Source organism: Anser anser (assembly GCF_964211835.1).
Source record: "Anser anser genome assembly, chromosome: 9".
Classification (NCBI taxonomy): Eukaryota; Metazoa; Chordata; class Aves; order Anseriformes; family Anatidae; genus Anser; species Anser anser.
In genome coordinates this window covers 14870679-14885184 of record NC_139729.1, presented here as the reverse complement: position 1 = coordinate 14885184, position 14506 = coordinate 14870679, and the positions used below count along the sequence as shown (strand labels likewise).

The following is a 14506-nucleotide window of genomic DNA, read 5'->3' as shown; positions in this document are numbered from 1 at the left end:
TGTGGAGCAAAAGTCCATGGGCTGGGCTGGGTGGAATGATGGGGAGCTGAGTGCCAGCCAAGTGAAACATGCTGAAAATGCTCTCTGAAATTCCTCCTTGTGCCCTCTCATCCCTTTGTTTTCAGTTCACCTCTGCAGTCTGCCTATGAAAAAGGAGTGCTGCTGCAAACAATGGTGGCTTGAATAATTCTTTGGAGAAAGGGCATGGAGCCAGGCCTCTTCCACCTGCAAAAATTAATACTTATCCTTTCTGCCAAGAGGTTAAGTTGAACACTTGGCCCCTGCCAGGTTCAGCGGAGCAGCAGTTGTGCGGACATGTGGCCTGTTCGTCTCAGGGGACAGGCTGCAGGAACGGAGCCACCTCACCCAGGTACTGCAGTGCCCCCGCGCCCGGGGCAGTGTGGCCTTCCCCTGTCCTCCAGGAGGCAAAGCCACCTCGGGAGAGTGACAGACTGGCAGGCCCTTCGGATAATGGCAGGGCTCGGGCGACCCTGGTTAATTACTGTCCCTCCCATGGCACTCACCAGTGGACGAGGTAGCGCTGTCCTCCAGTTGCAAAGGTCCTTTCTGTTTTGTTGGGAAAAAGATGCAAAAAAAAAAAATAGACCAGAGTAAATTCTGCAAGCAGAAATGCCAGGGAAAAGCCTGTTGGGTGCACTGCACGCTTCATTTCGGTACAGCCTCACTGCATTCACGTGAGTAGCACCAGTACAGTTGCTGGGTTTACACAGTGCTTTAAAGCCAAGTGTGTTGTAAATGCTTTTCTGATCCAAGATCTGTCACTTGTCTCTCTCTGGGTCCCCCGTGGGATCTGGCAGGGCGCTGAGTAGCTTTGTTTTCTAAATATTGGTGGCTTTCCTCTCCACTGCTGGACAGCCAGCCTTCACCTGCCCAGAGGGGAGTCCTGGGCGGGCAGCAGGCAACCCCACTGTCCTGCTTCCAAGCCAAAGTGGGTCAGCTTCCTCCATTTCAGAAGGCCTCGCGGTGCCACCACAGTCACCCAGGACAGGCATGTACATGGGAGCATCAGACCCAGCTGGCCACCTCCTGGTTCCCATTGCTCCTGCTGAAAGTCCCCGTCTCGTCTGGGGGCCCAGATGGGACACGGCAGGTCCCAGGGCATGCTGCGCTGTGCGAGGTCGTGCTGCTCCACAGCTACTGCCAGGCCGAGAGGGGGGTGCCTGTAAAACAACGAGACAAAGTTGTCTTCAGGACGTCTTCATTCTGCGGAAGGAGAGCTTGCAGCTCCTTTCCTAGCTGCACCTCCTGGTTTATATGTAAATATTTTGCTTTCAGAAGGTCTTCACTAGTGAGTGTGTGAGCAGTCAATGCGTTCATATCTGCTGTCTTTTCAGGTACTGTTCAGTCATGGCTATTTAAACCCTGAGACAAGAAAAGCCCTGAGACTGTTGTTCTGTTCGCCTGTCCCTCTGCCCGGCTGTCCCCGCTCAGCTCAGGGAGGCGGTGGTGCCTTCTCCCTCACTCCTGGGTGTGAGGCATGCGGCCCTGCTGCGGTTCTGTGGGACGAAGCCTCCATCTCCTGGCGGCAGGGCCGCACCGCAGCCACCGCCAGCTGTCGGTGGGAATTGTCCCAGAAACGCAACAGAAAGCTCTCCTGGAAAGCAGAGCAAAGCCTTGGCTTGCTTGGTGTTTCCGTCCGGCCGCGCGGGAGTGCTGTGTTTATCCAAAAGCATCTCAGGGTGTGTGCTGGTGGCGGAGAAGTGTTCTGAGTGTGGGTTCTCTCTGTGAGACCCAGAAAGTCTTATCCTGGTCCCAAAAGGTCCCCACGAGGCTATCTTAGTGCATTCCTGCCAGACAAAAGCCCAGCACCATGCCACCTCTCTTGTCCGAGGCTGACTGGAGGTGAGGTGTTACACCACAGGCACTTTGTGGGGGGGGGTGGGGAGGAGGAACTCTGCAGGGTTTTCTCTCTCAGCCTTGGAACTGGATTTTTCTTCCTAGAATTTCTTCTTCCAGAAGAAGCTTGAAAGGCTGTGTTTGAGTATTTGTCACAATTAGTGAAGAGGTCAGGGGGCGTTCCCAGCACTGCAGCAGCAGCCACCCCCAGAGTTACCTCTGAAGAGCATCAGCTGCACGTGCGGGCTCTACAAGCTGCTCACACCATGCGTGTTGGCCCGCTTCACCGGGTCCTGCAGCTACTCAGATGCTTCCAGAGAGCAATCTCTTTCCAGTGTCGAGTGCTCTCAACAGCAGGCGATTCCAAAATTTCCCATAGTTTTGGAATTGTTCAAATCTTTCTCCAACACCATCCTCCTTTCCAAAGATGCCAGCTGAGAACTTTTCACGTCCCAACCCCTGCTGTGCTTCCCTCGGGAGCCCGGAGCTGCAGTTTGTGGTGGGACACCTACATCTGCAGCAACATCCTTCCTGCAGGGAGGGCACGGCTCGTGCTGGGCACGTGGCAGGGTCACACAGCCAGAGCCTGTAGTCATGGTGCCAGGAGGGACGGGCTCAGTTATCACAAGCCTGACCTCGCCACCACAATGCTCAGCCTTTAAACGTGCCTGATGGTGACCGTGGCTGTGATGGCGTGGTGGGGCCAAGTGCTGCCGAGCCCCATGTCCCTCAGCCGTGGTGATGACGCTGAATGGGCTCTTTGGTTTCAGGCTTGTGCTTGTTCCCTTTTTGTCTGCTGGGGGGCAGACCTGGCCTGGAAGGGAGATGGTGCCTACTTAACAGTTTTTCCCGTTACGGGGAAAAATGATGGTGCCTACTTACAGTTTTTCCCTGTTTTTCCCCAACAGGACTCTGATGTCTCATCCCTCCAGTGAGGGGTGACACCGAGGGAGGGGGGGGGGAAGGTGAGGTGGTGAGAGGGGACTCATCTTTCCCAGGGCCACACACCTGGGAAGCCACGCTGCCTTTTGGAGCAACGCCTTCACCCCCCTCGCCTGCGTGTGTTTCTGACTCTGATTCGTCTCCCCCAGGTATCCCTCAGCCACGAGTGCACCCGCGCCATCATGAAGCTGATGTACTGCCCACACTGCCGGGGCATGTCCAGCGTGAAGCCGTGCAACAACTACTGCCTGAACGTCGTGAAGGGCTGCCTGGCCAACCAGGCGGACCTGAACACCGAGTGGAAGTACCTGATGGGTAAGATGGCCTCACTGCACCACAGCACAGCCGCCTCTTACGGCACCTTTTGAACTCTCTGAGGTAGTGTTTGGCCAGTAAAGAAAGGACCATTGGAAGCACTCAAGGAGGCTCTTACACTTCTATTTCTCTGCCCATGATCCAAAGTCTAGAAGCTATTGCAGGACATTTTGCTGGGCTTTAATACCATTAGGAAGTGCCGCTGGTATGGCTACCAAAGGGTTCAGGCATTTTCATCTTCTCTGTCTTTGTTAGAGGTTGCCTACACGCAGCATTCAACTAGTTTGTCCTTCCCTCCCAAATTGTGAGGCTCAGGGACAGATCCTGCTACCACACTGTCCAAGCTGCCTCCTCATCCATGGGAGACCATTTGTGAGAGCACATGGGAAGCAGTGGGCAGCCCTCTCTGGGAGGTCATCTAGAAACATGAAGCCATAAACTTTTTCCATGGGTGGAGAGCAAAGGGATCAGAATTACTTCTAAATGGAAAGAGGCCTATTATGTACATGGGAGGGAGACCCATGTTAACTAGAGGGGGGGACCCTTTGTTAACTAGACAGTGTTACTTCTTCAATTTGACAAATTAGGGCAAGTCAAACTAAAGGAAGTCCTTACGGTATGTAGTCAAATATAATCTATCACTAATTTGAGGATGCAGCCTTTGATTTAAATGTCTGTATTTCAAGATTAGCACATCTTCAGGCTAAAATTGTGTGAAAAAATACAGTCTTGAAGATGACACCACAACCCCAGAGTGGCAGCAGAGTTAGACTGCAAGCTCTTTAATGTTGCAGGAGATGTTATTACCCAGCATACAAAAAGCTTTTCTGCCTTGTATGGCATGTTTAGCTTTAGAAATCAGTACTGCCATAAGACTGTGTTGCAAGAAAAGAGAGTATATTAACTCAGGAACTCTGGCCCTTGTTTCCATTCTTGCTCAAGCTAATGGGCAAAACCTGTTTTCTTCTTTTTTAAGTGCTGAAAGTAAATACATACTGTTCCCAGTCTGTGCCTTTGCATGTTGTTAAATCCTACATTATAGACCTGAGCACAGGCTGTGAGCTCTGTGGGCATGATCTGGTATCGTCTGTGCATTTGTGCTATCCCGCCTCTACTACTTGCACAGTTTGGTCATTCTCTGAGAGCTGTTAAGGCCTGAACATCAGACATGGAATAGCAAAGAGAAAATATTTGTGAGGATTGTGCATGCTGTTCCATTGGCAGAGGTGGGATCAGGATCAGGCCTTCCTTGTTGACATAATACTTCCACTGTGGACCTAGTGCTTCTGCACAACATCACCTAAACCTCATGGAAGGTAATTTGGGGTTTTCTTGATGAGTCCTGCTGGCTTGCACAGGACAGAGACTGAACACTTTGCTAGCAAGTTTAAAGTGGTGTGATGGTCCCTCTTAGTGGCCTGGCTGGCCAGACTCCTGCTCACAGGAAATCTGCTGTGCATCTCAGAGGGAAGCCTCAGTGCTTCAAAGTGTTATCATACGTGGCACCTACACACTGTGGGATGCTGTAGGATGAAGGACATGTTTTACTGGTACTCTCTTCAACTGCTGGGTATAATTCACCTGGTGGTTTCATTGCTCATGGATAATATCAGCAGAATCGGCTCATGCTGAATAAGCTTTCTGCAGCATCACACCATGTGCAGTGACAGTCTCATGCCAGGCTGATGGGTAAGGTATAAGGATTTAGGACAGAAAATTAATCACTCCTAATGAATGACTTCATTTACATACTATACAGTTAGTGTGTATATATATATATATACACTTATAGTTAGTGTGTATATATATAGTATATATAGTAGTATAACCTAGACCCTGAGAATTGACCCTCTTTGTGCAGAAAAGAAAAATCAACATGAAGCTATCACAGGTGTTTTTTCCATATGGAGAGGCCACAGGAACGTGAAACACTTTCTTTTCTAAATGAACGTGGACCACCCCTGTGCTCTGCAAGATTCCTTGTCCTGCCAGGAAGCTTTTGGTGTCCCCTAGGGGATGCAGACCACACTGGAGCCATCAGAGGTCACAAGTAACTGAACGCCAGGTCCCTAAATCCTGATGAAGCTTATGCATGGTCTGGCGTCCAGGCTTCTAAAGCAGACATGGTAGAAAACTGAGGCAGTAGCAGCTTAGCAGTGGCTTTCAGAATTAAATTTTTTGACTCACGAAGTTAGACCTGGTTAAGATCCTACTTTAGGTATCTAAAAACAATTTGGGTCCTGTCCTAAGGTCCTCTTTAACTCTGGCTGGACACCTTTGGCACTTTCTATTGGCTTTGCTGAAGACATGCTATGAGTTAGAAGGGTTAGGTCCAAGTATAGCTATGCATTACTTTATAGTTCTGCATCAATTTTCCCTTTTTCCTTTCTGCAGCACCCCTAGAAATGTTTGTCACTTTGTATGAGCACAGGCTGGATTTGCCATTTTCAGGAGATGACTGCTGTTCCTCTGGTACTGAGGATGGCTCTACCTGCATGCTGGGAAGCAGCGAGCCCCTCTGCAATCTGTCCTGTTCCAGAGGAAAATGAGCATAGGCTTGGGCAGTAGTGAAAATGGAGAGATGTTTTCCAGCAAGCCTACCAAGGGGCCTGCCCCACCCGGAATGAGCATGAGCTTTAACTTGGTTTGTCTGATGAGAGGATGTCTCTGTCTTATTTTACTAGATTCCCTGGTCATAGTGGCTGATCGGATTGATGGACCATACAACGTAGACACAGTAATAGGGACTATTCACATGAGGCTCTCTGAAGCTATTTCCAACTTGCAAGAAAACAAAGATTCAATCACAGCCAAGGTAAGTGTGTGTGCCTGGGCCTGGCTGAGGATATACCATGTGTAACCATCAGGACCAAATGTTTTTTGCGCTCAGTATTCAACTGAATTAAAGGAGATGAAGGATGAAAGAGAGAGATAAAATGCCCGTTCTTTTAATGGTAGGAAACCACTGTCTTACACAGACAAAAACCTTCTCAGGTATTTCCAAATGCTCCTCCCTGCCACAGCCAGCCTCCATTAGGTACAGACATGCAGGTGGGACTGCATATGCAAGGACTGTGGGAGGCATGGTGCATTTGCTCTCAGATGCATCTGTGTCTGAAGAGCCTTGAAGTATTTTGGCTGAGCTGAGGCAGTTAGAGAAAGTGCACAGTCCTTCTTACGCTAGTGACAGAAGGCAGCTGCTTCAACCTGCCTTGGGGTGATATTGTGCAATAGAAACACTAGGCTATCAGGTTGGATCTGTGGGACAGAGCTTCAATCTGGCAGTCCATCTGGAGAATACAAAACAGACTCTCCTGATGCTCACCTGGCTTTCAAGAAGCATATCAAGAAGCTTTCTTCTGTTGGTCTTCTATTTTTGGTATATTTATCCAGTTAACCACAATCATTTCTATAGCTGCAGGTGAGAGAAGCTTTGGGAACAAAAACAGCCCTCCAGGGCTTCTGATTTTGCCCAGGCATTCCCCAAATCCTGCAGCTATCCCACAGTTAGGGCAAAGATGCAGATGAAAGGTATGGGGCAGGCCCTAACTGGATCTTGGAGAAGGGAAGGGCCAAAAATATTGCTTAGCCAAGCAGGAATTCACTGGCACGCATCACAGACTAACAGGAGCATGCATCTAAGTGCTCATTTATGTTTCTTTTCTAACATGAAAGGCCATATTCTTTCTCTCATTGTTAGGTGAGACTAAGGTTGTCCACATAAAAGCAAGTCCATGATGACATCATCTGCAAATAAAGGTGTTTCTGAGGGACATATAGTAAATCTGATAAAATCGAAAAGGGGTAAAAATAGTCTAGCCTATTGACCAGAGCCACCAAACATATTTGATAAACTTCTCAGTAAGATCTGGTGACCAGGGGAATGTGGCAGCCTTTGCTGGTGGCACTGGCAACAGAGCTCTGCAGCTACAAATTGCTGCAGCTGCAGGCTCTGGCTTTGAGTATGGCAAAATGATGATCAGATAAAGAGTATCATCACATAAGCTCAGGACTAGCCCAGGCTTCTGCTCTCCTTTGGCTACAAAGGGTGGCTGGGCTGGCAGTTAGGATGGCAGGAAGTACCCGAAGTTAATAGATAAATCAGTCCATCATCCTAATTTGGCCTTGAACCATCCAACCTGACAGATCTGGACATACCTCCTCACACAGCGCTCTCCTGGTCTGAGGGGGTATCAAACTGCTGAAGTGTGCTCGCCTATTGCAGGAGTCCTTGGGGTGGTCCCGCCTCGGTCTGTCATCCAAACCAGAGCGGCTCACATGCTCTGCAGTCTCAAAGCTCACACCACTGCTGCGAGCAACTCCCATCTTGTTCTTCTAAGACTTCCCAGAATTTTATTTTTAAATCATCATAGGAATAAATAAAATTGCTGGATGTAATTTAATATCAACATTAGTGACTCATCCAAAAACATGCTAATTTTTTTTTTTTCTGAATATTTTGCCTGACAGTGGTAACTAAAAACAGTTACAGTGTGTTGAGAACAAGTTTTGGCACAAGAGTAACCTGACCAGAAACTAAACCAGAATCTTAGGGATCTTCCAAGTAGGAAAGATAATTATACTTTAATAATAATAATAATAATAATAATAATAATAACAACTGTGGAGTGCTAATTAATTAAGTAAATAGTTTCAGAGCATGGAGTAGAGAGTTTGGTTTGTTTTTCAGGTTTTCCAAGGCTGTGGAAATCCCAAAATCAGCACAAAAGGCTCCAGCAATGAGGACAAGAAAAGGCGGGGGAAGGTTGCATTAGAAGCAAAATCCTCTGCAGTAGCACTGGAGATGCTGGTGAGTTTGTCTTCACAGCTCCTTCCCCGCTGGTGCGTCAGGGTGGCCATGCTTGCGTGCTGCATCCAGCCTGGACTGTGGGACCACAGGGCCCTGTCTGTGGGGAGAGCAGTCCCTTTGTGTTTCCGGGACCTGAGGCTTTATTGTTCTGAGAGCACCAACTGCTCTGTGGGGGATTTGGGTTCTGTGGGTGATGGACCGTGTGAGCTGCTATGGTCCCACATTTCAGAGGCTCCTCGGTCATAGACATCAGCATGTCTCACCCTGGCAGACCTCAGCTGGCTCCCACTAAGGCTGCTTCTTGTCATTACCCTCGTGATCCAGAAAATGATCTCCCGGTCAACCTTGCAGTACCAGAACAGTCCTTGGCATGTAACTGTTGGTCCTGGGTGCTTGGGTTGAGGGCTGGTCTGTAGGGGAAAGTTGGTGACACTTCACTGTCTGCATAAAAACAGACTATGTGATGAAAAGTCATCACTATGTGATGACCATGTGGTAAGATAAAAAAATAGCCAGAATCTTTGTCCTTCTAACAACCATGGGGCACCCCTGGCCCTGAGCATCCTCTTTCTTTATAGGTTTTAGATGCCAAAGGGAATCTGACAGCTCTGAAGTCGTACTGGGTCACCCTGCCCAGCGTCCTGTGCAGCAAAAAAGTAATGGCCAGCTCAGCGGCAGATGACAAGTGTTGGAATGGGATGACCAAGGGCAGGTATGGAGAGGGTCAAGGTGCCAGGACAGCACTGTTATGGGTTGGGAGATGCAGGGTTTAAGGTTTATTTTGCTATGTATTGAAGGGTTAAGCATCAAGATGCTTTTGCCAAAAAAATGACTGAGCAGTTTTGTACTAATGGAGCAATTTTGCAATACTGCATGCAATTGTAAGACAGAAGGGCTGGATTTGCCTCCCAGACTCCAGGGCTGTTGTTGAGAATTGCATTCAGGTCTTTAACCATGCCTGCTCTGCAATGCTGTTACCTCATGAGAGGAGGCACCCAGGTGACATCCAGCAGCTGCAGAAACACCTCTCACCCATGACTGATGGTTAAGAATGGCTGCAAGGGAAGGTTGGCAGCTGCTGCACACCTCTCCACAGTCCTCATGGAGCAGATCAGTGCTGCAGGAGTGAGCAGCGCAGTGCTGTTTGCTGGCTGACAGTTTCCAGTTCACTGAAGCTTCCCTGGGGACCTGTCTGGTCTTCGTGGGGCACAGGGATTCGGTCATCCCAGGTGCCAGTCATTTAACCAGAGCAGGCAGATGGCAGCAGAGCTTGGCCATCCCTAGAGCTGGCTGCATCATCGTGAACACAAGAGCCTTCCTGCGTGGACTTTACTCTCCATAGCCTTAGTGTGGCCAGATGCAGAGCCCCTTCTGCTCAGCTCGCAGCAGGCACAGACACTCAGTCTCCTTGCCCTGCTTGAGGCTGTTGGACAAGCTGACGCCACTGACTGCAGCTTCTCTGTGCTTCAAAGAGGCTGGATTATCACCGGTGTCTGTAGTGGGGAGAGGTGAGCTTAGCTGGGTGCAGACATCTAAACCTGTCACCTTCCTCCGCAGTTACCTGCCTGAAGTGATGGGGGATGGCTTAGCTAATCAGATTAACAACCCAGAGGTGGAGGTGGACATCACCAAGCCAGACATGACCATTCGCCAGCAAATCATGCAGCTAAAGATCATGACAAACCGTCTGGGCAACGCTAACATCGGGAATGATGTGGATTTCCAAGATGCGAGTGAGTAGCAGAGCTGGACCGGGGCTGAGCAGTCTGACCCAGCAGCCCACAGCCCTCGTGCGCACCCGCAGCAGAGAGGTGTCACCGTGACCTGGCTTCTGGTTCCGGGCTGCAGAGGGTCTTGTCTGAGTGCATCCGACTTGCTGCAGGGTGGCTGGGGCTGCACTGCTCTCGGCACCATACTGAAACCTTGGGTGCTCTCCCCAAGCTCAGCCCAGCCTGGCTGATGAGGCCACTGCTCCCATCTGCTCCAAAAGCTCTCTGAAGCTGTCCTCTGTCCCTGCCGTGGCCAGTGTCACCCTTCCGCTGTGTTCTGCCTGAGTCCCTGTGCCCCACTGCCCCATGATAGGGCATCACCATTTCTCTCTGCAGGAGGATAGGCTGGGCTCTCGCCAGCCTTGTTTGGTGGGGTGGGACAAGTTCCCGAGGGATCCCTCCTTTCCACGTGAACAGCTTACACTAACTCTTAGACACAGCCCAGGCAGGGTGGCGCAGGGGCACAAGGAGATGGCAGGGACATCACCACCAGGGAGGCAGGCTGGGCTCACCCCCTCGTTGTCTCTCCACAGGTGATGACATGAGCGGCTCTGGCAGTGGTGACAGCTGTCCTGACGACGTCTGTGGCAAAAGACTTTCTAAGAGCCCCAGCACCAGGCAGCCCGAAACGCACGCTATTCCTAAGCAGTCTGGACACGGCATCAGTGGGGCCAGCAGCAGATCTTTGCCTTCTGCCTTCCTCCTCTTCCTTTCAGTGGCTTTCATCGCTGTGCAGCACTTGTGGCGGTAACTCACTAGCACAGCCAGGAAAAAGACTGCGTCTGAGGGCTTCACTTTGCCAAAACCAACCAACCAACAAAAGGACATAATTAATTCACCTTGGCAAAAAAAAAAAAAAAAAAGAAAAAAGAAAAAGAAAAAAAAAAGAGGGAGGAGAAAAAGGTTTCAGTTGTTTGCTATTTCTGGCAGTGCTCAAGCTATTTTCTTCTTTCTTGGTCTCTTCCCCAATGCTGGGCCCTTCTTTCCATACCTCATTGTTTTAATTTTGTTATTGCCACAGACTGGCTCTTGGGGCTGAAACAAGCCTTTGCAGAGGGGGCTCTTGGGGAAACCCAGCCGGCCCCTCAGAGGGCAGCTCTTTTACTGCCCACAGTGGAATATGCAATTTCCCTGATCTTGTTACCCAGCCATTGGCCAGAGCACTGCTTAACATACTGCTGCCTAAAGAACGCCGGGGGCTGAGAACATCACCGCTTCGTAAGGCGGAGAGTCTGAGGTCACAGCACTGCTCAAGTGCTGCATTCAGGGACTGTTTCGGGGTTTCCTTCTGTACTTCTTCAACAGGCAGAGTTGACCCTTCACTTCCATCTGTGTACGCAGGAGTGTGAGCAGATGCAGTGGGTTGAACTGAAACAGTTTGGCAGTGGCTGTTGGACCCAAAAACGTAGATCTCCCTTTTACTTTGGAAAGGTCACAAATGGGTTTCTTGACTAGAGCTCATAGCTGACGGCATTTTTAAATGCCTACATCTAAGTAAGTGACTGGGAATGAGTGTTAGGGGTTGGGGTTTGGGGTATTTTTTTCTTTGCATGCTAGTCGGAAAGCCATTTTTTTACCCAAGTAATAATGGTCCAATTTCTACTTGCAGTGCAGTACCGTAGTAGGTAACAGAGAGATGAAAAAAATGCACAGTAGGATTCTTTACTAGACAGACTGTTGTGCTGCCTCTTCCTCCTCTGGCCCCAGCCATGGATATGAATGCCCTTTTTTTTTTTTTTTTTTTTTTTGTGGTAGTAAGAAAGACCAGGGACTTTGTACTAACTAGAGCACTGTGACTGGTTGTGATAGCTCACACCAGGCGCATGAGGGAGTGACCCCAAACCTTAGGGCAGAGCAGAGCTGGTGGCAATTAGCCCATGGCGGTGTCTCTACCCAGAAGAATGACTCACAGGTAGCACCTACTGAGAAAATGGGACACTTTGTTGGAGATATTTTTTCTTTTGGTGTTTGTTCTTGTTGCATTGTCGGGTTTTAACTGAAGTCCTGCTTTCCCTATCCCTTCCCCACCCTCCCACACACTTGTCCTACCTGCTGCAGGGACTGCATGAGAGGGCAGGTCAGATGCGTGCCCGTGGCCCTGTTACAGCTCAGGGAGGCACCAGGTCACCCTGCTGCTGCCCCGTCCCAGCAGCCTCTGGGTCATCCAGCACCACGGTGCTCCAGGAGAGATATAAATATCCTCCTCACGTGTCTGTAGGATTGTCTCTGTTGTAGGGCTGTGTCCTTTGGGGTGTCCAGAAGGCTCGTTTAATTCACGGGTACAGCAGGCGTCTGCTGGAGATGTCGGTTTTGCAGATGCCGTAGTTACAACACAGGCATCGTGTCTGGATGGGCTTCGTCCTTATGGGGTTGGTTTTGTTTCAGATATATTTGTTCTGTGAGAGAGAGGGAGGGCAGAGATGTATCTATCATCTTCTGTGTTACTGGTCTGTGCAGCAAATGTTTCTACTCTGTCCTGCCAGAGGAGATGTGTCTTCGGGCTGAGCAAACTTTATGGGGTTGGAGTTTGGCTGTTTTCTAAAAAAGGTTAAAAAACAAAAACAAAACAGTTTTTAACATTAGCAGTTTCTAGAACGTGGAATTTAAGAGAAGAGGAGACCATGAGCAAGGTAATGCCGAAAGCTGGTGCAGATGGACACAGAGGGGCGCTTCTCTGCATGGAGTCCCCCCTGGCAGAGGGAGCCAGCAGGGGCTCCTGCCCCACCTCGTCCTCGGCCCACGCAACGCAGCTGCGGGTTCCTCGAACTGGGCAGAAACATTGGCCAGCACTGACTGGGGGCTACACTGAGTCACAGCGACGGATGGTGCTGTGCCCGTCCTGCCTTGTACTCCAATTCTTGTAAGGTTAAAACTGATCTAATCTGGTAGGGCTTCAGAAATGAAAGCCAGGGTGCTGCTTGTTGGCTAAAGGACAATGCTACTAGATCCTTCCAAATACAGGAGTGCATAACTAAAAGTCATAGATTTATACAGATTTACTTCTGGAAATGTAGCAAGTTCCACATTACTTTTACTGGTCCAAAGAGTTTCTGTCTTTTTTTTTTTTTTTTTTTTTCCTACCCAGTGGTAAAACCAATCCTGCAGAAACTTTAGATGCAAAAGCAAAAGGGGGAGGAGGGCATTAAAACACTGTATCCTGTTCAAAAAACATTTGGGGTGGAATGTTAAAAAATGGCTACTGAGGTCAACATTCTGCTTTGCATAACAGGAAAGTCCTTGTTGTTTCCATTTCCATGCAGTTAAAGTTTGTTGTCAGCCTCTTACACTACAAAGCTTCTTACAGGCACCGAGGAGTACACCTTAAATGTAAAGCAAAGAATTTACTGATTGTCCTGTTAATATTTTAACAATGTAATAGCCCAAATTATTGGTCTTGTTCCACTAATAAAAGCTGATGGTCCAAAGTAATACAGAAAAGCCTTAAGAATACAGTAAAAAATGTTATGCAGAAGAAACCCTTCCTAATGTCTTCCCCTGTTTGCTGGCGTTATGCTTACACCTCAGTGGCCCTCCGGGACCTCAGGTCAAGTGCATCGGTCTTCCTTGAGCAGAACTGGGGGTTGCGGTGAGCACCTGCACCCCGAGCTCTGCGCCAGGAGGGTGAGAAGCAGTGCCGGGGGCTCTCGCCCTTTGTTGCCAGGAGGTGCATGATGTTGACATTGATACTTCCTCGCTCCTTGCTCCCAGGTCTGCTAACATTATTTCATATACCTTTTCACACAGTCTGCTTACGCTGCTGCTTTTTGTTGGTTCCCCATTACTCACTTTCTCTGCTCTTTCCATTGTCGCGGAGTGGTTTCCCCAGCCACTGCAATGACCAGTGGGGCTGGTAGCCAGGGCACAGCCCCACCACTGCAGCCTGGGGCTGCGCTCAGCGCCGGAGCCAGAAGGGCTGAGTCCACCCAGAGCATTGACTCGGTACGGCTCTGAACCCAGGCTGTGGCTACCTGACTGCTAGACAGCTGCTGGCACAGCTCAAGGGAAAATCAGCCCAGGTCCAACAAGCCCCAAGACCTGCACTCAGGCAAGTGCAGAGCCTGTGGCCTTTTAAGTACCTACAAGTGACGTTTCCTGGGCTCCTTCCCATTCAAAAACATTGTGACAAACGTCCCTAGCCCTGTGGGAATCACTCAGGGGCTCCAGCTTTGGATTTGTTGTGTTACTGGGGAGCTCTGGGGAGCAGGGGTGGCTGGGGAAGAAACATCTGCTTCAATGTTAGCAAGATGGTGACTCAATGGTTTGGTTTGAAAAGGCCTTCTGCTTCACAGGAGTGCGGAGGAGGTTGGTGGACTAGAAAAGAATGTTAACAAAGGCTCCTGTCCGTGGAAAAGGAAGAACCAGAAACAGTGGATTTCCAAGTGTCTCTGTCTTTCAGCCTGCTCTTTTGTGCCATAATGTGTATGTTTTAACTAAGGATGAGGGTCTCAAAAGGCTTTGAGAGTGCAGCTACTTATCATTTACAAATGACAAACTGCCTGTTGTTTTCTGGTGGGCTTGGTAGGGGCTAAATTATAGCAAAATATCTAAAGTCCACCTTTGCTTTAAAAAGATGCATTTTTATCTGCAGGAGTAAGAATTATTTCACTTATTGGCATAGCTGGACAGTTATCTATTTCTTTCTGTTACCAAGGTACTTGTAACTCTCTTGCACTGTTTATCTAAAGTTAAAATATGTTCTTTGAATCCTTGTATAAATAAAAAGGCTGGAGACTTAAATCTGTATTTACAGGGCAGTTTGTTTTCTTCTCTACTTACACTGAGTTTGGAGTTTTCTTTATTTTTCCACTTTAAG

General features: G+C 49.1%; 1 protein-coding gene across 1 annotated transcript in view; it reads left to right on the top strand.

Annotated features, from left to right (window-relative positions):
• GPC1 (glypican 1) overlaps positions 1–14430 on the top strand; it is a 200633-nt gene extending 186203 nt beyond the window's left edge. Inside the window, exons 4-9 of the mRNA XM_083849122.1 lie at positions 2949–3114; positions 5799–5929; positions 7805–7924; positions 8503–8636; positions 9482–9657; positions 10227–14430. Of these exons, the coding sequence (XP_083705248.1) occupies positions 2949–3114; positions 5799–5929; positions 7805–7924; positions 8503–8636; positions 9482–9657; positions 10227–10444 (945 nt within the window). The 3' untranslated portion in view covers positions 10445–14430. The remainder of the gene's footprint in view (positions 1–2948; positions 3115–5798; positions 5930–7804; positions 7925–8502; positions 8637–9481; positions 9658–10226) is intronic.
• The last annotated feature ends 76 nt before the right edge of the window (positions 14431–14506 follow it).